Consider the following 26,763-nt stretch of genomic DNA (forward strand, 5'->3'; position numbering starts at 1 on the left):
AATGCAACAGAATAAATGAAACCTTTATAGGTAGTCCAGGAGCTCATTGGTGGATGTGAATGGAAATAGATTTTATAAAGAACAAAACTGCTTTCACTTCATTAGTATTCATGGTATATAAAAAAAAAAAAAACAACTCTTTCAAGAGATATATATTCTCCTCTGAATTATTTTTTTCATGAGACGAATGATGGTGGTGTCAACAGCTGATTAAGATGAATAGGCCTTTTCTTATGTATTTCAATTTTTTTCTTTTTTTTTTTTTGCAATTGAAAGTGACTTTGAAGGTTAGTTTGACTAAATTTTCTTCCTCCTAGTTAAACATCTTGGAAAATTCTTTCTAAAAAATCTGTGTATTAGCAGCAGAATTGAAAATGTTTGAAATAAGGTGTGCATGTGGATGCTTGCATATGTGTAGTATAAATACATGTTTTCATGCATTTTTCTTGGCTTTTGTGTGCTGTGAAAAGAATTATTAAAATAATTAAGAGTGGAAATTTTGCCTGTGCTGTCTAAAAGTATTAGTCCTTCTCTATTTCCTATGTTGCAATATTTTCTTTAATTGGGAAATTTAAATGAACAAAAAAAAACATGTGGCTAGTTTCATGTTTTTCTCTACAGCAGAGCACAGTGCATAGCACTGCTAGTGCTAATATCTCTGCATACAGAAGAAAGAAAATGTATACAGCCATAGAATAATAATGAATAAAAAATGACCAAAAAGTTTTATGCAAGGGAAAGCAAGAAAATAGCCCTTTTGGTCATGTAATTTCCATGTGCAAGTGATGCACAGTATCAATCACTTGTTGAGAGTTGGTTCCCAGTGTTTCTGCTGCAACCTGTGCTTTCTATCCTCTTCCCCTTGCTAGGAGTGGTTAAGTTGTTGGAGCCAGAACAACCCTCCTGTGGCACGTACTTTGTGTGGTAAAGAGGTGATCCTGCAGCATGCTCTCCATGCCAGGGCTGCCTGGGGTTATGCCCTGGGGGCACCCACTGCTGGTCCCTGGTCCTGCTGGGAGCAGCCAAGACCTGCTGAAGTAACAGGGCCAGTGCCTAAGCCTGAAGCCTGCAGCATCTTGTCTTTCCTCAGATGTTGTGGGTGGGTTCTTCAATGCAGCAAGTGTGCAGGTTTTTGGGCTGCTTGCTGGATCTTTGTGTGAGGCGGATGTCGTAGTAGTACATCCCTGTACACTGGACATCCCTGAGAAGATGCCTTTATGAGTGTCAGATTAAATGTCTCAATGCAACCAGCCCATAAAATGTCCTGTATGATGCTGTTCAGTCAGGAGCAGAGCTACATTTATCTGTATTTATTTAGAGAGTTATTTTGCTTCTCGACTCATGGTATAGGGCCTTACAAGAGATCTTCAGAATTTGCTATTTATTTTTTTCCTTCATATTTATTAAAGCTGAATGGGTAGGCCCAAGGAGACTTGGGTCAGGCTGAGTTGTGTCCATCTGTCTGTGTATACAGAGCTGGCACACAGGAGGCTTTTTGAGCTGTATGACTCGATCACATTGGAACAGAACTATTTCCTCTTAACCACTGTAAACTAATAATTGGCTCAGATAGCAGCACAGATGCATATTTATGGGCCACTTCTTGGCCTTGAAGAGTGCTGTGGAGGCTGCGCTTCGTTTTCAGTGCAATCATGTGTAAACATGTTTGTGAAAATTGCGTTGGATGTGAGCTGATTTTTTTCTTTAAACATAGCTATAGCTGATTCCTCGTGTTCCTCAGAGTTTTATTTTTTTCTTAATTGACCAGAAGTCACATTTGTTTTCAAAAAAAAAATGCAACCACTTTACAGGCAAATTTACATCTCTCAAATGTGCCTGAAGTAGCAAAATAATATTGATGCATCTCTATTGATTCCTAGCAGATTTTTAAAAATATTTCTGTACTACCTAGGTTATGATAGATAAGACTATGCTATAGAAAAGCGTCACAAGTTCTGTTTGCCGATCCTGTTTGTTTATACATCATCATGAATTCAGCATAATAAATTAAGCTATTTTGAATAGCAACTTTAGTTTACAGTGTTTGTGTGTGTGTAGGATGCAAAATGAATACATAAAATGGTTATAGAAGTGATGCTTTGTGAATAGCAGCTTTACAATGCATTTCTCCTCTTAGCTTGGTAAGGGGGTGTTTGCAGTGTCAGCTGCAGGTTGTGTTCGTATGTAAATTGAGAGTTGCTGTATGAATGATTAGCAAACACACTGACTATAAACAAGTTCTCTTCTGCTTCTTACCCTTTTTCTTTCAACAGGGAGCTGAGGACCTGACTTACTTTCTGTCTGTGCAGTAGTTGACAGGCTGGTGTCACTGTCCTAGCAAAGAAAGTGGAGGTCACAGAGAGTAAAGTGAGATAGTCCAAGGCTTGAAGTCCTGAACAGAAATGACAGGTGCCATTCAGCTGGAGAACTTGCAAGGTCTCTGAGACCAAGCTCTGATGGTGTCTGCAGATCATTGCTATTTGGGGGGTAGGAAGGCAGTGCCCAATCTGAGAAATGTGGAGTGAGTGACCGTTTTCAAGGAAGTGTGCTAAAAAAGGGGGCAAGAAACGGGATCTTTCTTTGTCTAATGAAATCCATGTGGCCTGGTGAGACTTCCTCTGTATCCTCTTTTCTCCATCACTGTCATTGTCTTCTGGAATTGGTGATACTTCTTGGAGAACTGTTTCCTTTTACCTCTGTGCAAAATCAGGTTATTTGTGATTCTCTGCTCTGCAAAGCAGAGGAGAGCTGTGAATATTCAGAATAGTTGCACAGTTTTCCAAACATTATTCAAAAAGTTCTCTAAACCCTACTCAAAACTGAGATTAATATCCTTCATGGGCAAGAGGAATGTAGAATATTCCAGCTGTCAGCTGGTTTAATGGGAACTGTTAATGATCTTGTTCTGCTGTTTGGTTTGATGCGGGTTCATGGATACTCCTCAGTTTCACTGTGTGATCCCTGCTAGGATTGCATAACCAAACAGGGTCCTTCAAAAGGCGATAATACTGTGACTAAATGCAGTAGGGCTGCTCATCACAGACTTGAGTTACTGCACCTTGTCTGTTGTAAATTTGTTTGCACCTGCTTGTGATGGTCTTGTAGGATAGATGCCTTTGGGTGTCTTATAAATACCCTGTTGTGGTGTTTCTTGTTCACATCTGTGTTGGTTTTTCTGAATGCTCATCACGCACCTGGAGTAACTAAAGTGCAGTACACTCTTAATTGGCTAGAATGCTTTTTGAATAACAAATTCTAAGCTGTACTTAGTTTTTGGAAGATATTCTATCCATTAATAATGGTTTAATACTGTTGCTATCTATGTCAATGCAGCTCATCTAAACTTATGCCTCTGTGCCAAATTAAATCACATCTAGAGAGAGTAAAGTTAAGCAATAAGCACGTGCGTAATAAGCGCTATACGTAAAGCTAGCTGACACAGTTTACTTAAAAAAAAAAAGAAAAAAGAAAAAATGCACTTCGGGGCTATTATGTTTCAGCATCTGTGCTTAAAATGCTCACAGAGGAGCCTGATGGAGGCATGGTGTGCTATGAGGAACACAGCATAACTGTGAAGAAACTGATTTATGTTCCTAGCAGTCAGCTCTGCTACAGAGGGTCATTCGTGGTTGATCTGCTGGTAGGTGTTAACTGGCCTCAGAAGTATGCTTATTTCTGATACTACTTATGTCTGAGATGTAAGAGACAGGAGGGGTAGGGAAGGGTTGTGAAATTAGGTTTATCTTAAGCAATTAGCATGATAATTATTCAGTAAAAGTTGTTATTTCTGAGTATCTTTTCACCACCAGGTAGACTCCTTTATGTTTTGTCTGCATGGCACTTGTGTAATGTTTTTCTTGGTTTTTGAAACATCTGGATCCGTATGATGCAATTTGACATGTTTGATGACAAAATGCTTATTAGTAGCATTTTATTTGGGGGCTTTGGGTTGGTAATGAAGAAAGTAAACAATTAAAGTATGCTGAATGTGTCCTCCTTTCAGTGAATTATATGTAAAAGATTTCAGGTGATGTATCTCTTTCAGATTAATGCCTGACTGGGGAAGGCTTAACATAGGTGGCAGCACACTTTTTTTTACGGAACCTTAGGATTTAATGTGCACATAAGACATGACCTGAGGCATAGTGGAATTTCACAGTATTCAAGAGAAAGAAATTAAAATGCTCAGTAGAACATCTTGTTTTTATGTTTAGAACTGAATACTTTACCTGTATTTCCCTGTTTCTGTGGGAAATGAGAATACTGTCTTAATGTAGCAATAAAGGGAGGTTGAGGGTGAAGTAACACCGTAGTGGGTGTTTCAAGAAAAGGTGGAGCTGAGCAGATGAGTTCTGTTCTCATTACAATGTCACTTTTATTGAAACAAAATCATTGAAACAAATCTCAGCAATTCAGAACAGCTTATTTTTCTTATCCTGGTGTTATCAGTGAGATTGCATTATCTTAGCCTTACTCACCTTCTTGTAGCATGGATTTCCTCTCCTGGAATCCATTGTTTTCTTTCTGAATGCCTCACATCTGAATTTGCACTCATCTGAAATTATACTTCTAAACACTGATGTTAGGTCTTATTTTGAACTGGTTTTTGTGTTCTTAATTTTCATAAGCTAGCGTACTTGATGTGACTACTTAATGACATAATTATCAAGCAATGAATTCATTCTAGCTGTAGAATAAATACACCATGGTATACAGCTGGATTTAATACTACTGAGGTTTTTCAAAACAGAGATAATCCTCTCTGAATAGGTGAGCTGTTAATAGTCCATGGCTAGTCCATGGCTAGTATAGTGTGAGAATAACTTTCTTTATAGGAATGTAGCTGTATTGACACAGAAAATGAATAGGTTCAAAATGTGGAGGAAAAAAAACGTGGTTTGAGGACAAATTTATTCTGTCCTGATTCTCCTGGAGGAAATTCCTGTGGAACTGGAGGAGATTGTCACTCAAATTCCATCCATGTTTGTATGGGATCTCTAAATCTATGTGTAAAAGTCTCTCATAAGGATGTTTTGATGATGCTGTTCTCCTCTAACAATACTGTGTCTTCCCTTTTTTAAGGTTCATAGTGTGGGGGAATAGTGTTTTGTGAAAGCCATTATCTGCTAGATTTTACAGCACTTCTATAAGAAATTTGTCACATGTACAACAAAATCAGGCATCTTTTTTTTTTTCAGAAAACGTGTGGAAAAATGTATTTGAAGAAACAGATTTTGTAGAACAGAATGTTCTACTTGTCTTGGAGTTTGCCATGTGTTTTCTGTCTCTCAACATACCTTTTGTTAGAAGGGTATTTCTTGGTGTTTAACACTGGAGGAGGGAGTGTTTTTACAGAAGTTAACTATCCATGCATTTGTGAATATTAACAGCAGACACTGGTGGTGAGATGTGTACTGATTAAAAATACAACGCTAATCAGCCTGTACAAACTCAATGGCTAACTCAAATCCGTTTGTACTAAAGATACAGGGCAATCAAGTGCACTTGTGTTCAGACTTTGTCAGAGCTGTTAATGGCTGTTCCTGTAGTTTTGAATTAGTGACTTTGTGAAGTAACTACTCAAATTCTTTCATTCTCTTTTTTCCTGCCCTGCTATACCATGGATGGGTGGAGAAAAAATCCTTTTGAAAGTATTTGACATGTTGATCAGAGGCAGCTTGAGTAAAAGTATTTAAAATACCTGGTATAATTTCAGCAGCATTCCTTTCCCAAGCTACTAGTTTAATGTGTGTTTTTTTTTTTTTTTTGAAAGCAATAATCACAGAATCAACAAAGGTGGAGAAGACCCTCAAGATCATCTGGTCCAATCATCACCCTACTCAATGTCACACATTGAACCATAGAATCACAGAATATCCCAAGTTGGAAGGGACCCATAAGGATCATTGAGTCCAAGTCTGGGCTCCACACAGGTCTACCCAAAACTTTAGACCATATGACTAAGAGCACAGTCCAAATGCTTCTTAGACTCCAACAGGCTTGGTGCCTTGACTACTTCCCTGGGGAGCCTGTTCCAGTGTGCGACTACCCTCTCAGTGAGGAACCTCTTCCTGATGACCAGCCTGAACCTCCCCTGCTGCAGCCTGACACCACTCCCCGGGTCCTATCACTGGTCATTAAAGATCAGCGCCTGTCCCTCCACTTCCCTCATGAGGAAGCTGTAAACTGTGATGCGGTCTCCCCTCAGCCTACTCTTCTCCAGGCTGAAAAGGCCAAGTGACCTCAGCTGCTCCTCATACGTCTTCCCCTCTAGGCCCTTCACTGTCTTCGTAGACCTCCTCTAGACACTCTCCAACAGTTTAATGTCCTTCTTGTACTGTGGTGCCCAGAACTGCACACAGTACTCGAGGTGAGGCTGCACCAGTGCAGAGCAGAGCAGGAAAATCACCTCCCTCGACTGACTAGCGATGCTGTGCCTGATGCACCCCAGGATGCAGTTGGCACTCCTGGCTGCCAGGGCACACTGCCAGCTCATATTCAGCTTACTATTTCAGCTTCCTATCAACCACAACCCCCAGGTCCTTCTCTGTGGAGCTGCTGCCCTGCATCTCATCACCCAGTCTGTATGTATAGCCAGGGTTGCCCCTCCCCAGGTGCAGGACCTGGCACTTGCTCTTATTAAGCTACACGTAGTTGGTGATCGCCCAGCTCTCCAGTCCGTCCAGATCTCTCTGCAAGGCCTTTCCACCCTCAAAAGAGTCAACAACTCCTCCAAGTTTAGTGTCATCAGCAAATTTGCTCAGAACACCTTCTAGTCCTACATCCAAATCATTTATAAAGACATTGAAGAGGACTGGCCCTAAAATGGAGCCTTGTGGGGCCCCACTAGTGACCTTCTGCCAGCCAGATGTGGCCCCATTAACCACAACCCTTTGAGCCCTGCCTGTCAGCCAATTGCTCACCCATTGTGTGATGTTTTTATTTAGCTGTATGCTAGACACTTTGTCCAGTAGGATCCTATGGGATACTGTGTCAAAAGCCTTGCTGAACTCCAAAAAGATCACGTCAGCTGGGTTCTCCTGACTGACTAGATGAGTGATCTTATAAAAGGAAATTGAGTTAGTCAAACAGGACCTACCCTTCATGAACCTGTGTTGTCTGGGACCAATGACTGCATTGTCCCCCAGGTGTGCCTCAACTTCAAGAATCATCTTCTCCTTAATTTTACCAGGCACTGACGTGAGACTGACAGGCCTGTAGTTTTCAGGGTCTTCTTTCTTGCCCTTCTTGAAAACTGGGACAACATTTGCCAGCTTCCAGTGTACTGGGACCTCTCCAGATTCCCAAGACTGTTGAAAAATAATTGAGAAAGGTCCCGTGATGACCATGTCCCTACACATCAGGGTAGGATCTGGACCCAATAAGATGCACAATGTGAATGTTTCAGCTGTCCAGGAGGGCTTTCAAATAAGTATTAACAAGTTTGGATAGGTCTTGCAATAATCTAAGCTTGCCATAATATTATCACTGGACAATTGTAGTGTCACTGTATCTGAATCAACTATTTTATGTGATCTGAATGTGTGCCATGTTACAGTTCATCAGAATCAGCTGTGTGCTTCAAGGAAGCAGAACTTACTGAAACATTCTCTGTTGGTTTCACTTGCTTGGACTTGAATGCTGTACCTGGCAGGAGGGGAAGGCTGTTTTATTGAGGACAGAAAGCCTTTTCATCTACTGCATAGGCTTTTGCGTGGAGTCTGAATTCACTCCAGAAAGCCTGTCTGGGTCAAGTTGGTTCATGTAGCTGCCTGTTTGGTCTTTGAGAGATCTTATTCAGGGTGAGCTTGCAAGCCTGGATGCTCTCTGCAGTCCATTTCCCTTATGCTTCCCCAGCACCAGACTTGTTATATCAAGGCTGTTAAAGCCTGTCTTTGTCTACTCCTCAGCCTACTACAAGAGCAGTTGCAAGGTACAAAATCCTTTCAAATACACACTGTATGTGTTACGGATATTATTTTGTTCCTTTGGAAGCAAAAAGTGAGCTTTTGGATAGAGTCCAGAAATGTCTTGTTTATCTACATGTAGTTGCTTTTTTTTTTTTTTAAAGTGGGAGTTTGCCATCAATATGAAAATGTTAAATCTCCTGTTCTTTCTTTGTAGTGCTAAAGCATATAGTGTTTTTGGTGTAGCTGCTTCAGGTTTGTCTACAGCCAGCTGAAGCACAGCTGACTGATCTGTGCAAGTGTAGCCTACCATACTGAGTTTGACTGCTCCTATATTAAGATGAAATCCTATTCCCAAGGAAGGTTTATCAGGGAGACCTAATATTGCTGTAATATTGTGGTCCTGTCTTTGTCATAGGCAAGAATATTTATTTTTATTTATCTCCATGTAATAGAATCCCCTTCTCCTTCAACAGAATCTGAGTTTTATCCTGTTGTGTTTAAGAAATGCAAAACTTTGGAAAATGCATTTCATTCCCCTGTTTCTCACGTCTGAGAATTGCATGGCAGCTTTCAAGTTGAGGGCAGCAGGTTGAAAGGCATTTGTAATAAGGATGCCTCCCTGCTTTCCCTTTTTCTTCCCTCCCCTGGTTCCTGAGAGCCTCCACTCACAGGACCTCTGGCATGGTCACGTTGCGTGGGGTCATGATGACTTCCTTGTGGCTGGTAGCTTCTGTGTGAGCTGTGTGGTGAAGTCTTCTCCCTTTCCATGCAAGAGCGGAGAAGTTTGTGTGCCTGATGTTGTTTCCTAAATCGCGTCGAACAGAAATTTTAGTTGTGGTAGAACCACTTGGCAGTACAGAGGTGCTTTTGCAAGAGAATCATAGCTGGGTGCTGCTGTTGAAACAGTGGCTGGTAGATACTTAAACTGTCTCTTACCCTTCAAAAATAATGCTTTTCTGAGGCTGCCAGTTTGGGCAGTATAAAAGCATCTTAAATACGAGCTGGGAGCCTGGACAGTACTGTACTGCTCTGTACCATAGTCTAATGCTAAACTTTCGTCCGAAACCATGTGTGTTTCAATAAAAGCTGTGAAAAAGGAGCGCAGCTTGACTAGGAATATAATGAACTTTGTGTACTCCACAACACAGAGTTTGACAAGTAGAGGCTTCATTGTGGGAGGAGAGCTCTAACTCTCTTAAGTGCTGTGCAGTGTACAGGGAGCTGAGTGCCTTTTTTTCTGTGTGTAAAGTCTTAACCTTATGCAAGGAAAAAAAAATTAAAATGACTGTTTGCCATGAAGAGTGAGCGTATTTTAAGAAAGTACATTAATATTTGCCAATAACACCTAAAACCCTGATGGGATCATGTTGTTGTCAGATGCAGAGTCCAGTGTTGAGCAGTAGCTGCTGTCTGTCTGCTGGTGAGCAGCTTAAGGAACTGAAGACCCTTTGAGTATTTACTCAGTAGTCTCCTTGGAAGTCTAAAAACAATGTTTCTTAGAAGCTGGTAGGCAAATGTTTAACGTTTTTGCCAGATGTTGTCAGCCATTTTCCTTTTTAATGTAACTGATTTGTAAATTCACCTTGTGAGGTGCCTTAGCACTTGGAAATAGAGGTGTATTGGAAATACTTGCATTTCTGAATGACAAATGATAGCAAAGGTTACTTAAATATTCTGTGTGACCCCCAAGCCCCGCCTGATTTAGGAAATAGCTCTAGGAGTGTGCTTTGAGTTAATCAGTCACTTCAATGTCTTGGCCTGGACATGAATGAATCTTAATGTGCTGAGGAAGCAGATTCAGAAAACACTGTTGCTGATGTTTTGGAAGTGTGTATCCACAAACACTTCCATTGAGCTTTGGATTTGATTTAGCAACAAAGAATAAAAACCACTACATAACCTGAAATAATAAATACAAAATATACTCTGAACATAGGCAATTTAAAATGCCTTGCAGCAAATGTAGTTCTTTGCTATACAATTAACTTTAGGCAAAAAGGGGCTTCACTGTGCATCTTCATAGGTGACTGGAGTTGACCTTGACTCCTTTTCTGTGGATAGAGAGGATGAAGCCATCAGGTATATGCTCACTTGTTTTCTTCTTTCTGTTTTTGCAAATTTAGCAAAATATTGGGACATCAAATGTACTGCCAAAACTAGAAGGCTGAAATGTTGTGTAGGAATGATGAGAGGAACAGAATTTGAAGGATGAGGATTTGTTTTTACACTGATTTTGAAGTCAGTGTGAATGAATGCCAGCTTTATAAACAGAATAATTTAAACATTTTTTTTCCCACTGGCATTGATAAATCTATTTTTCAGTGTTTTTCTTAGACTGGGCAGTGGTTTGCATTTTGATTGTACAGTGCCATCTAGTGCCTGCTCAGGTAAAGCTGTGAAGAGATTGCTGAGGAATAATACCGGCAATAGCAGAGGTTGCAAGGTCAGATGGTTCACAGCTGCAAAAAGACTGCTTTATGGAAGGTCACGTAAGCTTAAGTCTGATCCTAAGCCTGATCCCTTTGTACCTCGAGATGGGACAACGGAAGAAAAATGTTCCTTGTGTGGGAGTGTGGTAGGATGTGCTGTAAGCCCTGTGAGAGGAGGATGGCTTTTGTGTATAGCCAGCTACAAATCAGACACTTAGATAATTTTCAGTTTGTTTGCATTTCAGTTACTTTAAGATCTTTTTATACATTTTTTTCTGAATACTATAACCTTTATTCAAAGGAAACTTCATTTTTTTGTTGTTGTTGTTGCTTGATTTTGGTAGGGTAAGGTAAACATGTAAACAGTGTCTTTTTCCTGTGCTTCTTTTCAGCTTGATCACATATTATCCCCCCCACCTATGCCTTTTCGAAAATCCAGCAATCCTGAGGTGATTTCTGGTCCTGGAAAACCTTTTAAATTTAAGAGGCAAATGAGTGAAGATGGGAGACAGCTCAGAAGAGGAAGCCTTGGAGGAGCTCTGACTGGTGAGTTTGGGGTGTGAACATAGTCACCTGGAGGTTTAGCAGCTCTAGAGCTGATGGCACCTTGACCCTGGGGTTGGCCTTGGGGCCAGGCTCTTGGTGGAAGGTGTGTGTCCCACCTGGACGTACATAAAGTCTCTTCCATCTGTGCTTACCAGTAGCCAGTGGGGTGAGATCATACTGGAGGCTCTCTTTGTGGGGTGCTGGTAGGTGGCTGAGCATATACTGGAAATCACCTAGTTCTCAAAATTTTCAGGGGTCATGGCAGACTGGCAGTTTAAGGGTTGTTTGAAATGTACTTACATGCATTCATCCATGGGATCTCCCATCCATCTTGTTTCCTCAAGGAGCTCTAGTACACAGATGGTCCTTTTAGACTTTATTTCGTTAAAGGAAAAGCAATATGGTCTCATTTATCTGGTTGAGCACTCCCAGGAGTGGAGGAGCACTGTCAGTTAGCCCTGGCTATGGACCATGTCTTCCCTTCTGTGAAGCCATGCCATGGTAGCATGCAGCCAGGACTCACGAGGAAGGCTCATACCCTCCCTGCCCCGGTGTCCCTGTAAGCTGTAGTGAAAGATTCCAGATGCCAAAGCTGTGACTGGGTCCTGAGAGCTGCGTGGCTGCAGCATTTGCTGAAGAGTGCTTGTCACTGAATGTGTGAAAATATAGGGACAAGTTATCTGGGTCTTGCTTTGTGGATTTGAGGATACAGCATTTTAAAATTCACTAGAATTTGCCACTCAAATGTATTTCTGAAATGCATTGTGATTGGGACAATAGATTTGAAAGAGTTAAAGAGCTTCCCAGAATTGGTAAATATTGGACTCAGAATCTATCTTGTTTTGTCCAAGTTACGTTGGTTGATACCAAAATCAGGTGAAATTCAAAGCATAGAAAGCTGAATTGTCATTTACTTGCAATATGACTGTCCCATCTCTAAATTGTGTATGATGATCAGAAGTGGTTTTGGAGTTACAAAATGGAACATAGAGCTGACTCTTCCTCAGTGAGCATCCGAGAAATGCAATTACGGTATTTCCTTTTCTGATTTCTTTTCTACCCCTCTACTTGTTCTTATGCTGGAAGACGTTCTAGTTAGGATAATACTCCTTATTGTAGTATTTTGAAGAAAGGGAAAAACCTGCTGTGCTACAGCAGCTGGGAGAGAAGAGTGAGCAGCAGCCCTGCAGCCCCCAGGTGAGTGCAGCAGGAGGGCAGGAGGTGCTGCAGGCAGGCAGCAGCAGTTCCCCTGCGGGCTGTGCAGGGAGAGGCCCCTGGTGGAGCAGGCTGTCCCCCTGCAGCCCATGGGTCCCCCATGGAGCAGATCTCCACGCTGCAGCCCCCCCATGGGTGGAGGAGCCCCCAGTGGAGCAGGTGGATGTGGCCTGGAGGAGGCTGCAGCCCATGGAGAGCCCCCGCAGGAGCAGGCCCTGGGCTGGAGCCCCCCTTACCCGTTCCCCTGCGCTAACTGGGGGGAAGAGGTGGAAGAGGGTGGATGGGTGGAAAGTGTCTTTATTTTTTTGTTTGTTTGTTTCTCACTGCTCTAGCCTGTTAGTAGTAGGCAATACATTTTATTAATCTTCCTATGCTGAGTCTGTTTTGCCTGTGATAATCATTGAGTGATCTATCTCCCTGTCCTTATCTCAACCCTTGGGCCCTTTCATTGTATTTTCTCCCACTTTCCCTCAGCTGCCCAGCAAGGTAAAACCACCACAGAGGGCCAAGCTAGTCCTTTACTGACAATAAAAATTTCTATCACACGGTTATTTCTGCAGAAGTTGTTTTGTGTTTGGTTTTTCTTTTTTCTTTTGGTTTGACTTTAAAGTAGGTTGGTGGTCTTCAGAAATGGAACTTTCCTGCAGTCAAACCCTTCAGCTAGCGAGGAGGAGAAGGCAGCCTAATCAAAAGCAAATGAAGCAAACATGCTCTGCTGCTATAGTCCCTGGTCTTTATCTCTGCGCTTGAATTATTGCTTGAGGCCTTTATAAAAGGAAGTGGATATAATTTTTGTCTGCTTGCAATATGTTGTGCAGGGTTTCATGTCAGGATTTGAGAATATAGTGTGCAGTGGTGTTAAACTGCTTTATTACTAACGCACTTTCAATGAACCTGAATACCTTAAGTTCTTACAATCATACAATAGTTAAAATATCTTACCAGCTTTGACAACACTGATTGAATTAATCAGTTATTCTGATGGCAGAAGGTCATTAGTATTCTTTCATGATCTTTGTTCAAAAAAAAAAAAAATTTAAAGAAACTGCTACAGATACAGAGATACATGTCCTAAAATGTTTTCAAATGCCCAGCAAAACTTGCAGAACAAAAAGTAACAGTATTACTTTGGATTTGTATTTACTTACATCTTCTGACATGCTTAAGTTTTTGGATGTTTTTGTAGCTTCCTTAATGCTTAAGAGTGGGTTACTGTTAAGGTTTGAAACCACAAATATCATGATATCACAGAATCATAGAATAGCCTGATTTGGAAGAGATCCAAGAGTCCTCACACTAAAGTGAGTAACTTCATTGACTTGTCCTTGGTTTTGGGTCATTGTATATCCCCTCCTTAGTTTCTTAGAGGCTTTGCATTTAGAGAAAGATGCATGTGGTCCATAAAGAAAGAAAAAGTCTAACAAAGGCTATTGCCCTAGAAGATGGTTCAGAATGGTGTTTTTCAAATAGTTTGAAGTACAGTCTCTGTATCACTCAAAAATATTACCTTTGCTAAACTTTGAGGAATACATTAAGTGGGAATACGTAAAGCAAGAGGGAAGATTACAAGCTCAAAAGTTTGCAGAATATGCCTTAACTGGTGCTTGTTGCTCACTGTGAATGTTAGGAAAGCTGTGAATTGGTCTGTGTGTTACTTTAGCTTTCCCTTCTGTGATAAAAATACAAAACTATTGAGCCATAGAGCGTAAGTAGTATTAGTGATAAAAAATGAAAATAAAAATTTGATTTGTTTATATAAGACAGGATATTTCAAATCTTGCAGGGCTGACTACTAATAGAGGTAAATAAGTTTTTTTTCATCCTTGGGAATAGGTTCCAGTTAAGTGAGTATGCTAGGCTTTACAGGAGGGAGTAATACCATGCATGACATCTAAGAAGAAAAAAAAAAGCCTGCATTGTTGCAATATATTGAGTGGATTTACAAAACCTAAAGGATTTCAGTTACTGAGAACCTATTGCTATGAATAAGCTCTAGTAAATAACAAACTATTTGTATAGGATTACAAGAAAAACTAGAATTATATAGAAGGTTTTTTCCAATGGAAATCAACACAGGAGAAAAAGGTTGTAAATTTGGATGAGAGTTAGGATAGAGACTGAACTTACATTCAGTGCAGCCCAGTTGCACTGTGTTAAGCAATCTAGCAGCCACATGTTTTCAGAGTTAAAGAAAATTAAATCCATGTTTTTTGAGTCTAAAACTACTGTTGCTTCCTGTTGAAAATTGCTAGGGAACCACTGACATTAAATGAAGTTTGGCCAATAAAAGAAATGAATGCTGCTTCCTGGAGATACCAGGCTATTACATTTTGGAAAAGTCTCTCCAGTCTAATTGTTGTGACAGTATTGCCTTACTTAATCTTCATCCCCAAGGAAGGAGAGGAGGAAGACTTTTGTAGAGAGATGAATTTTGAATGAAAAAACTTTACTGGATGTGGCCTGATATTAGTCTAGCAAATCTACTTTAATAGCTCTTATAGCAAAGTGCTAGCATTATTGCTTAATAGAAAGAAAAGGTGAAAAATATGTCATAGTTGGGTTAGGTTGCTAAACAGGAGCATTAAAACTACATGAGTTAAAACTTTGTGGTAGAAGCATTTTGTACTGGTTAACTTGGAAGCAATTTATGACCAGTTTCTCTTCTAATTTAAAAGGGTGTGTTTCCAAAGGGTTAAAGAGTTTGGATGGTAGAACTGCCCGTGGTTTTTCTGGATTCCTGGTCCCTTGCAGGACACCTGAGTGGAGTCACTGGGTGCTTCTTGTACAGTCAACATTTGCCTTCTTCCCCCCTCTGTTGCTTCTGCCTCTGAAGTGTTCCCTTTCCACCTTCCCTTCATGCCCGTGTTCCTGTAACCGTGCCGGCTCTATTTTCTACCTGGAGGTACACTGGAGCTGGGAAGTTCTGCTTACACCACAGATGGCATCAAACAACCCTTGCGCAGTTCATGCAACTGCTGGATAAGCCCTGTTGCAAAGCTGAGCTGGAGCTACTCATCTGATGGCAGTCCCTCAGGCACAGAGGGAAGAGGTCTGTACTTCTGACCAGTGCGGCTGCAACTGGCCAGGCTGAGGGCAAAGCCGGGTCAGATGAGGGCAGGTCTGTTCTCCAGACAGTCAGCTCCTGCCTGTGTGCCTGGGTGTAAATGCCTCTCCCCCCTCTCCCTTTATATTGCCTTTTAATGGATTCCAAACAAGGTGCAGGCTGAGGCTTAGGATTTTGTTTCTGATCAGGAGAAAAGATGTTTAATTAAAAAGCTGCTTTTCTGTGGTGGCTGGTTTTCTTGATCTCTGCAAACTTCAGAGGGCTGTCTACAGACAGAGGGTTTTTGTTTGAAATTGTCTGCAGAATTATTTTGCTTTGTTCAGAAATGCTTAAACAGAATTCATAGCAGAAAGTAATGTGAAAGGCAGAGAAATTGTATGGGCTTTTACTGTGAAGGGGTTTATCCTGGGAAACCACTCGGACAAACATTAAACTGTCCTTGCTTTCATATCCCATTGCTGCTCCGTAGCTCACACCACAGTGTGTGGTGTGCTCTGTTTGGTCTACTCAGCTGCTCTGACATAGCACTTGGAGATGGCTGTTTGCCTCTCTTCTGAACTGTATGAATATATGCTGCTGAGAGTTTGCGTTTTGCAGGATGCCGTGGCTAGTTCAGCTGTCCTATGCTGCACAGTTAGATGTATTTAAAAAAAAAAAAAAGGCACACGCACAAAAGCAAAACCCTTTAAACTTTGTTACCTATAGTTTGAACTTCTTATCTTGCCTTCTGTTATCTCATTGATAACTGCCTAGAAACAGACTTCCTGCTGAGCTAATTGTCTCTAATTGTGGTAGAGCCATTATCTTGCTAACCTTAAATTGATCTTAGACAAACACTAGTGAGATAATGCATACAGTTTGTTTTACAGCATTTTTAATCCAAAGATCCTACATAACTTTATTAAAGTTAACTCTGGTTAACTTTCTCGCCTGCTGGAGAGCTAAAGCCAGAAATAAATAAATAAATCTTGGGATGTATGTATTTTTATTGTTTATTGTTCCTCCTGTGATCAGCTTCCCACCTCTAAGTCATTAGTCATCTAAATATTGCCAGCAGTGATTGCAATTCCCATATAAATAATCTGTGGTTGACTTGAAGTAAATTCAGAGATTCTCAGTCTGGTTTTCACATTAGAGATTCATCACTCTACTTAGCGTAATTAGCAGAAAGATCAACGGCGTTATGGGCCATGAAGAACAAGCTGTTCAGTTATCTAAGGGTTGGCATGTGCTGGCAGGACTTGTAGGCTGTCCCCCTGCGTGTAGGGGAGCAGTTGGCAGTGGCAGAAATTTGGAGTTCTTGCTAATCTTGTATTGTGTGGCATTTTTCATTAATATTGCTGATATGCAGATTAGCTCATTAAACCTTAATGTCAAAAGCTTGATACAACTTGGTGGCTGGGGAGAGTGGAGTGTAAAATCACCAGAGTGTGCTCTGAAACCTCTTTGGCAGTGCTACCTTCCCATTCCCTACAATGGTTTATTGTAACTAGGATGTAATTGCTTTAGTGACAAGCATTGTGAAAAGATTGGTCTTATCGCTGATGGTCGATAGAAGTAGATAAGAGGAAGTGTTCCTTATTTCCTCTGTACAATCTCAAAATTGTTTACTGACTTCCAGTTAGGGGCCTAATTAATGACCTGAGTGCCCCTGTGTGAGAAGCCCAGTGACTTAATAGCTGTCTCTGGGGATACTGCTCCAGGGACCTTGTTGACACATCTCCAGTTCCAGAACCTCACCGCAGCAGGATGCGGGGAAGGATGCCGTCCTGTGCTGGCACTCTGTCAGGCATCCCTTTCTGCACAAAAATTTGCTTCCTGGGCTTTCTTCCCCTCACACATCAGACCAGGAGTACGTTTCATAATAGTTTTTGTTGTCATGATGCATGGTGGGGCTGGACCTGGTTGGTTTGGGGAGTTTTCTCAGCTAAGGGTGCTGCTGCCTGGTGAGGGGGGCAAAAGGAGGGAGGCTCCACATCCAGGTGAACTACACTCCACTGTGGGGAGTGGGGAGGCACAAACCATCTCATCCAGTGTCGCTGCCTGCACAGAGCACGTCCCAGAGTCTTCTGAGTGCCTTCCTCTAATGTCTCCATAAAGTGTGTTACCATACGTTAAGCGTCTTCCAGAATTAGTAGGAAGAGATGTAAGCAACACATTCCATAATTACACACCTGAGAAAATTGCTTTTTTAAGCAGACATTATAAAACTGTCTTCTACTGATGAAACAAATGTATTCTGCTATGAAATATATATTTTCAAATGATTCTTGGTGCAGCAGTGCTTGAGATGCCATTAGGTTATATTTGTCATTGTCAGTTACTTTTGTCACTTAAGGCTTCAGTCAGCGTGTGTAGTTGATACTGCTTCCCTGTACGTTAGGGGATAATTTCCATATTCTTTGACATGTGGATTCCACATCATGTAGTAGTCTGAGATGAGAGCAGCAGATATTGCATTCCTGTCTCGTTATTTTGCCTTTAACTCCTTGATTGCAGCTTAATCGGGCTTGTATCATCAGAACATCAGAAGTTGATTGTTGTTGAGATCAAAGCAAACTGTAGCAGTAGAGTGCCTAATTAGCGGATGAGCTTGGGAGTTCCTTGTTTTGAAGGGTGAAGAAGTAGAATTTAGCCATTTTTGGGACACTTCATAAAAGCAGCTTGAAATTTGTTTAAATAGTCACTTGTAGAGTGGAAAAATAAAACATGAAGAAAAAGAATGTGTTGTAAATTTCTGAGGTTTAAGTTGTAGCCCTGAGAAATACTGCAATAGCTGTTGAATTAGCTGGCTCAAGTACACTTAGCAGTGTAAGTATAGAAGTATGTATGAAAGAACTTGTCTGGACTTAGTTAAATGCTTGGGTTTGGTCCTGATTACCTAAACCTGAGCACTGTAATGCTACAGTCTTGTTGTTGCTGGTATCTGAGCTCATTAGTGCAACACTGTCTCTGCAGTGTTTATAAATAAATTATAATTGCACACCAAAATTGCATTACTCATACTCCTAGAGGCTTAAGTCTTCCCATTTCACCTACTCGCTCTCTCAAGAGAGGGCTTGATGCTGCGGAGCCAATGGACTCACTGCTAGTGGATGGAAATTGTCCTTGCTTGCTCCAAGACAGATGCTTTAATGTGAATTGAATGTACAACTGAGAAACACACGACAAGAGTAAAAGGCAGCTTTTATGTGTAATCTTTGGAATGGTGGTCAAATGCTTGAATTGCAAAGTTTATCATTATTTCCTATTGAGAACAGTAAGGGGCTTTTTATTAATAAACTTCTTTCCCTGTTAGAAAAATTACTGTAAGTACATAGTTACAGATCGGCTCTTGAATTTTGTGGCATAGCAAGGTACACCTGAAACAGAACAAGGGGTGATGGCAGGGATTATTTATAATGTCAAGGGGTGCCATGTGCCACTGTATGCTTGTAGTGGTAGGACAAGGGGTAACAATTTTAAGTTGTAAGAGGGTAGATTTACATCATTTGCAGTTTCTGGCCATTTTCTTCATAGTACAATGGAATAATTTTGTTCAGATCTTATAATATTTATAATATCTATGAAGCAGGTAGCAAAAGCAAATATTGAAATGGAGAAGAGTTGGGAGCCAAGAAAAGAAAATTGACAGATGGCTTAAGTAGTTGTTCATGTAGTCATTGTACTGAGCTCTGGTGAATGTAGATGTATTCCACATACAGCTTGGTTGTGGGCCTGCTGGTGTTCAGAGTTGCAGATAAGAGCTATCTCTGAGTTTTTGCTTTGCAGGATTCCTGTTTTTGCAGAATTGACTTTATATCAGAAGGTACAGTAAAACTGCCTCATTGTCACTTCGATGTGATCCAGTTTAATGCACTTCCAGTAGCATTACGTGTTCAGTGTGAACTTTAAACATTGATTTTCCAATTCTTTTTTTTCCCCCCTGTTATCAGAATTTCAGAACTGGACCTTATTTTTTTTTTTCTAGAATACGAGTGAATTAGAGAAAAGAGTGAGGGGGAAGCAGGGAGTTCTGTGTCAGGGCTTTGTTGTGGAATGGACCAGCAACCTGTAAGTTTGGAAGGTGTATGCTGGTACTATGGGAAAAGGGTTCTATTTGTTGGTAGGATAAAGAAAAGGAAGCAGCAATATGTGGCTGTCTCTGAGCTCACTGATTAGATATCTTCAGCTGTTTGTTTTGCTGAGTTGTGTTTCTGCATGGTTGGGAGGAAGGAAAATAGAGTTGTAAATGATAACTTCAGGCTGTATAGTTTCTTAGTCTGATATCAGTGGCACTGGCTGACTAACATTTCTATTAAGGTAGATATTTTTGGCATGGAAAACTTAAAAACAAACCAAAAACCTCCAACCTTTAAAATGCTTTATTGCTCTCACAGTGCTTCAATAATGTTTGTAAATAAATGGTTGAAATAAAAATTTAATTACACTGAGTATGTGTTAGCAGAAGAATTTTGAGTAAGGTTCTTTTTAGACAAGTTCATGTATTGTCATTTGAGTGTTTTTCAGCTATTGAAACAGGATGAGAGAAGTGTCTTTCTAGCTTGAAATAATGGAGTGTTTCTGAAAGGAAGGACCATTGTATGTGATTTGTATATTTCTTTATTGGTAACACTCATAAACTGTCTTGATTGTTTTTGATAGATTGGATACAGATCTAAACCTGCATCCTAGTGGTTTCCAGTCGAAACTTGATGTGTCCTTTTCCAAAGTTGCAATGTGTGTCTTAGTGCTGCCTTTGTGGGCCAAATTTATTTAATTCATGACCAGATACCACTTCTTCAGCTAATCTTAGAAACTGAAACCAAGTCAAAACATTTTAAGGGGATTCTGCAATGTATCAAAAAGTGTAAAATTTGTAATTATTTTTTAGTAGGATTTCTTGCAAGGGTTCTTGTACAGTAACATTTCTTTTGTTTCCATCCACTGTTCTTTAGCTTTTCATTTACCACTTACCACTAGTAGGAATTACATGCTTTAATTCCCCATGCACTGCTGTGAGAGTAGACCCTAAAATTTACAGCTTTTGCCTCATTTCCTACAGCTGGGCAGCCTGAAACAGTTAAATTTCCAGTAATAAAGCAGAGTGCCCTAAGCTGATGGTAAGCTGCAAAGGTAGGAGGCTTTTGCCCTTCTCCCAGGGCAGTTTCTGAAATCGTGTGCAGGCTTTGTGGCCGAGGCTCCTCTGTGAGGTACTGTGGGCTGCCAGGCATTGAGGTGGATGGGGGGCTGGCTTTGGTCTTTGAACCACTGGCAGGAACTCCCCCCACCACCTTTTTTTTTTTTGGTGGGGAGAAAAGGGAAAGGAGTAGGAAGAGGGAGAAGTACCCAACTCTTCACTTGCAGTGCACTTCTATCACCCACAGCTGTCTGCCGTAGGATCCAGTTTCACCTTCCACTGTGCCTTGATTCTGTTGCTCTTTCTCAGATAGCTCGCACTTACAAGTTTTCACTGAGGAGTGGTGAAAAACCACCTGAAACAATGTTTGATGAATCTATCTGTACCAAACAGGTCACTTTTTGAGATGGGATCCTCTGTTTTTGACCTCAAAGCAGTGAGAAGAACCTAGCTTTCTGAATTGCTTTTAAATAATCTGCATGTCATAAATATCTGCAATTGATTTATCAAAACAAGTGAAATAAGTATTTCTTGGCCTTTGCCCTGAAGCTTGCAGGATGGCTAGAGGCTATTTTTTAGAAACACAGTGATGTTGGCCTAATTTGTCTGTAATACCTTATAATCAGGTGCACAGCTTCTGCTCTTCTGCATTGGGCTAATAGTGTCCATATTTGCTGTCAGCCCAAATCCAGATGTTTGAAGTGTTTAAAAGTGTTTACTTGTTCTTCATTTAAAACTGTAGAAAGGAAAACTGCTTTTAATACTTTTAACAAATTATTTCAGATTAAATCTGTCAAGATGCTTTTTCTGTGTTTGTTTTGATTGCCCAACAATTTCCAACGATTCAACCTACGCTGCCATAAGAATTATTGTAAAGGCAAAAACTTATGTGGATGCCAGAAGTTTTTCTCAGTCATAGGTAATTGTTAAAATATCAGACTGCTGAAGACTTGAAACAAGTAACTTCAAACTTTAAAATGAATTAAACGTGAAAATACAAGGTTTATAGGTTTAATCTTATTAAATTAAAATGAAAGTAGAAGTCTTAATCTTTTAGTCATTCTCAGTCATTCTATTGGGATGTGGATTTCAGAGGAGGAGAGAATGAAGGAGAATGATACCTTAGCAGTAGGAAAGATTTTCATAATTAGAATAAAGCAAAACTCACCTTCTGTGACAGATCTTTGTGGAAATGTGTTTTTTCAGTCTCTATTGGCCTTAAACAGTACAAAAAAAAATACAAGAAGCGCACACACCAGACACAACAGAAGCAAGGAATAATAAAGATTTCCTTTGGGCATTCTGCAAACATCCATTGTATAAGAAGCAAGACATGTGATAGGCAAGTTCGAGGGGAAGGTGATGCTTTGATCTGCAGTGATGTATTCTGTGTCCATCAACTATTACGTAATACCATTAAATAATGCTAAATTATTGCCATTACGTAATCAACTTAAATCACCTTTCATTGAAAAACATTTTGATAAATGTGCTGGACTAATGAGGATTGTATTCAGATGTGGGAAGAGATGACACTGGAACAAAGTGGTGTGACTTCAGGCTATCTCAGTGTCTTCAGGCACAGAAAGGATATCAGAGCTGCCAGAAAAGCCACTTTAAAGGACATGATAGGAAGTCATACGCCATTTTCGGACTGAATGGCACAACAGTATGTGAACCTCCATTAGCAGATGACTCATCTGTATCAATAACTAATAAAAGTAATGATAAAATTACAACCTCTGTGGCAATGGTCTGCCGTTAGGTGGAGATTAGCCTGGACTCGTGCACTTTCTCTGCTATATGTATGCTGAAATGCTGAATTACAATGGCAGGGATGAGATGTAGTTGAGGTCCCCCATGAGTCAATTCACTCAGAAAGGAAAGCTGCTATGAGCTTTGCACTTGAAGGCAGAAATGAATGCAGCGTGAAAATCAATAATGCATTTCAGCTCAAGTTTTGTGTGTAATACTGATACTTAAATCACTTACTGGTGAGAGGGTGTCACTGTGTAAATTCAAGGGGTTATTAAAGAGCATAGCAAAAATGTAAAAATGGAAAAGGCATACAATTATTAACGGAACTGTAATAGAACATATAGGAGTAGTATGGGAACAAGGAGCAGGACTGGATAGTCTGAAAATGAAGTGACTGAATTTTTTTAATGGGGAGGAATGGAGGGAGAGATTCTGGTTAATTCATTGCAAAGGCTTTTATTGTGTAGTGGCTTAATGTGGTGGCTTCCTAACTCCTCAGAGTGTACTGAGGTTTGGAAGAAATATTTTTCTATAAGAAATCTTGGTCTTCTATTTGTTTCTGATAATGAAAAAAAAAATACCTCATTACGCTCATTTAAAGAAACATAGTATTTAAAGTACAGTTGTCATTTTCTGGGTATTTTGTTGTAGCTGGATTTCTTGTTAGTAACTGCTATTCTTCTGGATGTGTTTCTCTGCAGAAAGCTTAATGCTCTTCCTTTATTAGACACTTATTTTACTGTTTTCTTGTATAAGACATAGCTATTTTACTTTTATAAAAGACACATTTAATATATGCCATTTGTGTTTAGAAGCATCTATGGATGTACTATGTGAAGACAAACTAGACTCCTGGATAGTCTGCTACACTTGCCTTAATTTCAGCATGTTGTGAAATCTTCTGCGCCCTCATGGGTCCAGTTTGGGCGTAAGGATGGAGGAAATATCATTCCAGCATCACACATGCTTGCATTTTCACTGGAGATTCTAATCATCTTGAATGCCTACTTAGCTACTCTGCAGGCCCTCCAACATTATTTTAAATATTTCTAGAGGTTAACCAGGCAAGAAAAATAATAAAATTAGTTCTCATGTTGTGGACACTGGCTGTGATGCTGAGTTAATCTGCTCTGCTTTTTTGCCAGCCAGGAAAACCTTGCAGTTGAAGGAAGGGCTTAGTAAATGCTTTGTTGTTGTGAACAGAAGGTTTGCCTGCTCTCCCTATTCTATATTAAAATATCAGACTTTTTCAGGTGTTTGATCAAGGTAAAAACTGAATAAAATACAGATGCTTGTAAAGGACAAAAGATAAATGTGACTATGAATATGTTCCATGTCAGCACAGCCCGGCGCATGGCAAGGTACAGAGTGCTCCACTCTGGGTGATTAGCATGAATGGGAATCACAATATTTTCTGTGGTTTTTTGGTCTGCCTCCCATTTACAACAAGTACAAGCATTAATAATAGCACTTATTTCTTGTATGCCTTTCTGCTTTCAGACTTCATTGATTCATTAAACTCCTTTGCTTCAGGATCCAAACTGAAACAAAGCTATGTTAATTTGTGAACAAAATCCAAGTAATTGCCTTTATTATTTATTTATTTTTGTTTGGGAAGCTCAGTAAGATTAATCTAAAAAGAAAATGAGTGCAGCCTGGGAAAGGTCTTGTGTCTAACAACGGATTTCTCAGAAAGTTTACAACCCCTACTATAAAGTGCCTTGGTTAACCAGAGAGTGCTTCCCTTTCCCAATTTTAGAATAAACTTTGTCATTAAACCACTTTTTACTTTACATTCTTCTTTGTTCTTCAGATTCAAATTTTGGAGCATTCTTGCAGAGTTTAATTTGTGTTTTTTATCTGAGAGGTTTTTGTAGTCTGGGATTCAGCAGTAGAGAATATCCAGATTTAGCCTGAGAACCTCATTGACTTTTGGGAGAGGAACAGAGGAATCAAAAACAAAAAACAACAAGTAAGGAAAATGTATAAACCTCTTTCATTGTGTAAAGCATTAAAGATAACAGTTTAAACGCAGAGTATGTATAACTTGTTTTTTTCTACTCACTTTTTTTTATCCTTCGCCCCCTGAATGAGAAGGAATTCTCCTTTTGAGAAGACATATGCAGTCAGCTATAACTTACATCTCTCACTGGAACATCCATGGAATTTCAAAGATATATGGATTAAGCTTTCTTTATGGAAGCCTCTTAGTTGAGGATGGTGGAAGGACATGTGAAAAAGAAACCTGAATTCTGGATAATGTTTTCCTGGGTGACTTGGCAAAATTCTGCAGCTTTGTCATACGTTTTTCTTCCAGTCTTGGGCAAGCTGTTAGAAACTGGGTGAAAAACTGTCTACAGGTTCAACTTCACCAGTGTGCCAATGAACAATAATGTGCTTTGAAGGCTGAGAAGTGCTAAGGGGACTGTCTGGTGTTGTTGCTTGGGAACTCTACAGATCCCAGTAAAGTCGGTTTCCACACAGATTCCTGTGGATCTGCTGTTTAAAAACAAGGTTGTGAAGCTAAGGACTTTGATTTCTGGGCAAACCAGTGCACAAATCCTGTGGCAATGGTCATGTGTGTACCCCATAGTTCTCTGATGGGGGCAATGCTAATGTAGCAATGTCATTTCAAGAAACAGGTGCTTATTATGTGTGGCTTTGAAGATGACTTTCATTTCAGCTGCTGAATCAAAATCTTGCATCATGCTTTTGAACGTAGATTTGTTTTTAAAAAATAAAAATAAATCTGAATTTTCTCTGCATCAGCTTGTTGATTTTTCTAAGAGAAGTCAGTTGCTTGAGTGGTGTGATTGCCCTACTTGCCCCACTTCTACGTTTTTCAGATGTAACTAAGAATTTACAGATTTCAGACCACTCTATATAGTCTGTTACCCTGTGTGATAGTGGTGGCTGAAAGTAAGCAAAAAGAGAACAGTATCATTACTCGCTTGTCATAGAATCACAGAATGGTTTGGGTTGGAAGGGACTTTAAAGATCATCAGCCTGTTCCAACCCCCCTGCCATGGGCAGGGACACCTCCCACCAGACCAGGTTGCCCAAAGCCCCATCCAGCCTGGCCTTGAGCACCTCCAGGGATGGGGCATCCACAGCTTCTCTGGGCAGCCTGTGCCAGGGCCTCACCACCCTAAGAGTGAAGAATTTCCTCCTGACATCTAATCTAAATCTCCCCTCTTGTAGTTTAAAGCCATTTCTCCTTGTCCTATCACAATCACCCAAGTAAAACATCACTCTGTATTTTCCAGTTTTTTTTCTTGTTTCTGGTTTGGTGCTCAGGGGCTTCCTGAGATGGTTATGCCTAGTTAGTCCTCCCAAAGCTCTCTTTTTTGTGAACTTGCTCAGTCTCTCCCAGTCTCTCCTTGAAGGCGTAAGCATTTTGGCTGCATTTATCAAGGTGTTTCCCAGATCAGTCATTTTTGCATGGAATAGCATTGCCTTTTTTGAAACAGTCCTCCCAGCTTCCTTCTGTTGTGTTTTACTGGGAGAGGCAGCAGTGATTGTTGTATCCTTGACATTCCTGTTTAACTATGATCCCATTTTCTGACAATATGCAATGAGGACAAAAAGAAAAACACTGTAAAAATGTCAGCCTTTTAAAGGGATGAGAATAATCAGGAAGTCATCTCTGTAGCATTTTTAATGTAACCTTGCTGTTTACTAGGGTTGATCAGGAGAGCTGAAATTTTATTTGATGTTAGCCTTAGAGGATCATGGCTTATCATAGCTCTTTAAAACAAAAATATAAATTGTGTCAAATAACCAGCTTTCAAAGACTAATAAAATCAAGGGCAATATTTTTTTAATATATTTTTTACTCTTATTTTACTTCTGGCAAACCTTCAGAATATCAGTTTCTTTGGTTCATACCCTCTGTTGTGGATATTTGCTCTATTGTGTTAATCATGTTTCAGAGTAGGGTAAAGGTACAGGTGTGAGATTATTGGGGGGTGGAGGAGAGAGAAGAATTTGCATGAGGAAAATGTTATGTGGAAGGGTGACATTAAGGGGGGGCAAGTGAATTCTAAAAATACTGCTTTGATGGAATCCCTTCTGGTCAGGGGTATAGTGAAAGAGCAAATGTTTTAAAATCGTGAGATGCCTAATTTAAAAAAATAAATAAATAAAATAAAAACTTTGTGTTGTAGTAAACTGTCCATTACATCGCTTCATCTGCAACATCTAATATTTTAACATACTCTTTCTTAACTTGACAGGCAGGTATCTGCTTCCCAATGCAAATGGACAGCAGCTGTGGCAACCTGCAGAAACCTCTAATCTTGTTCGCATGCGCTGCCAAGCACTTGGGCAGTCAGCACCTTCACTTACTGCTAGTTTGGTGAGTAATTTTTTTCAAAGCTAGGAGTATACAAAAAAAAAATCTATTACATCTCCATGACTTCTGAATTTTTGGAGGGATGGGAATCAAACCAGAGTTTATGTCCGTATCAACCCCTGTTCTTTAAGTTTTATCTTTCCAGTTGCTAATGCATTCCAGAATACAATATTATTTAAATGTCATTCAGTCACACTCAACATATTATAGTAACAGTAACTCTGAATAGCATTACTGGGCTTTGCATAAACTCCTAGCTGAATGTTGCATTAATGTAGCTATTTGCATTTAAATGGTTTCTTTCCTTTTTTTTTTTTTTTAAAAAAAAAAAAAAAAAACGTGCTTTTTAAGACGACAATGGAAGGTAA

At 40.1% G+C, this 26,763-nt stretch overlaps 1 protein-coding gene across 4 annotated transcripts in view; it reads left to right on the forward strand.

The window, feature by feature from the left end:
- Window positions 1-26,763, forward strand: part of MAST4 (microtubule associated serine/threonine kinase family member 4) — a 293,964-nt gene that overhangs the window by 46,291 nt on the left and 220,910 nt on the right. For all 4 annotated transcript variants that reach the window (XM_038170079.2, XM_038170081.2, XM_038170080.2 and 1 more), the window contains exons 2-3: window positions 10,732-10,885; window positions 26,277-26,398. In XM_038170079.2, the coding sequence (XP_038026007.1) occupies window positions 10,732-10,885; window positions 26,277-26,398 (276 nt within the window). The remainder of the gene's footprint in view (window positions 1-10,731; window positions 10,886-26,276; window positions 26,399-26,763) is intronic.

The sequence above is a fragment of the Anas platyrhynchos genome, chromosome Z (genome assembly GCF_047663525.1).
Source record: "Anas platyrhynchos isolate ZD024472 breed Pekin duck chromosome Z, IASCAAS_PekinDuck_T2T, whole genome shotgun sequence".
Classification (NCBI taxonomy): Eukaryota; Metazoa; Chordata; class Aves; order Anseriformes; family Anatidae; genus Anas; species Anas platyrhynchos.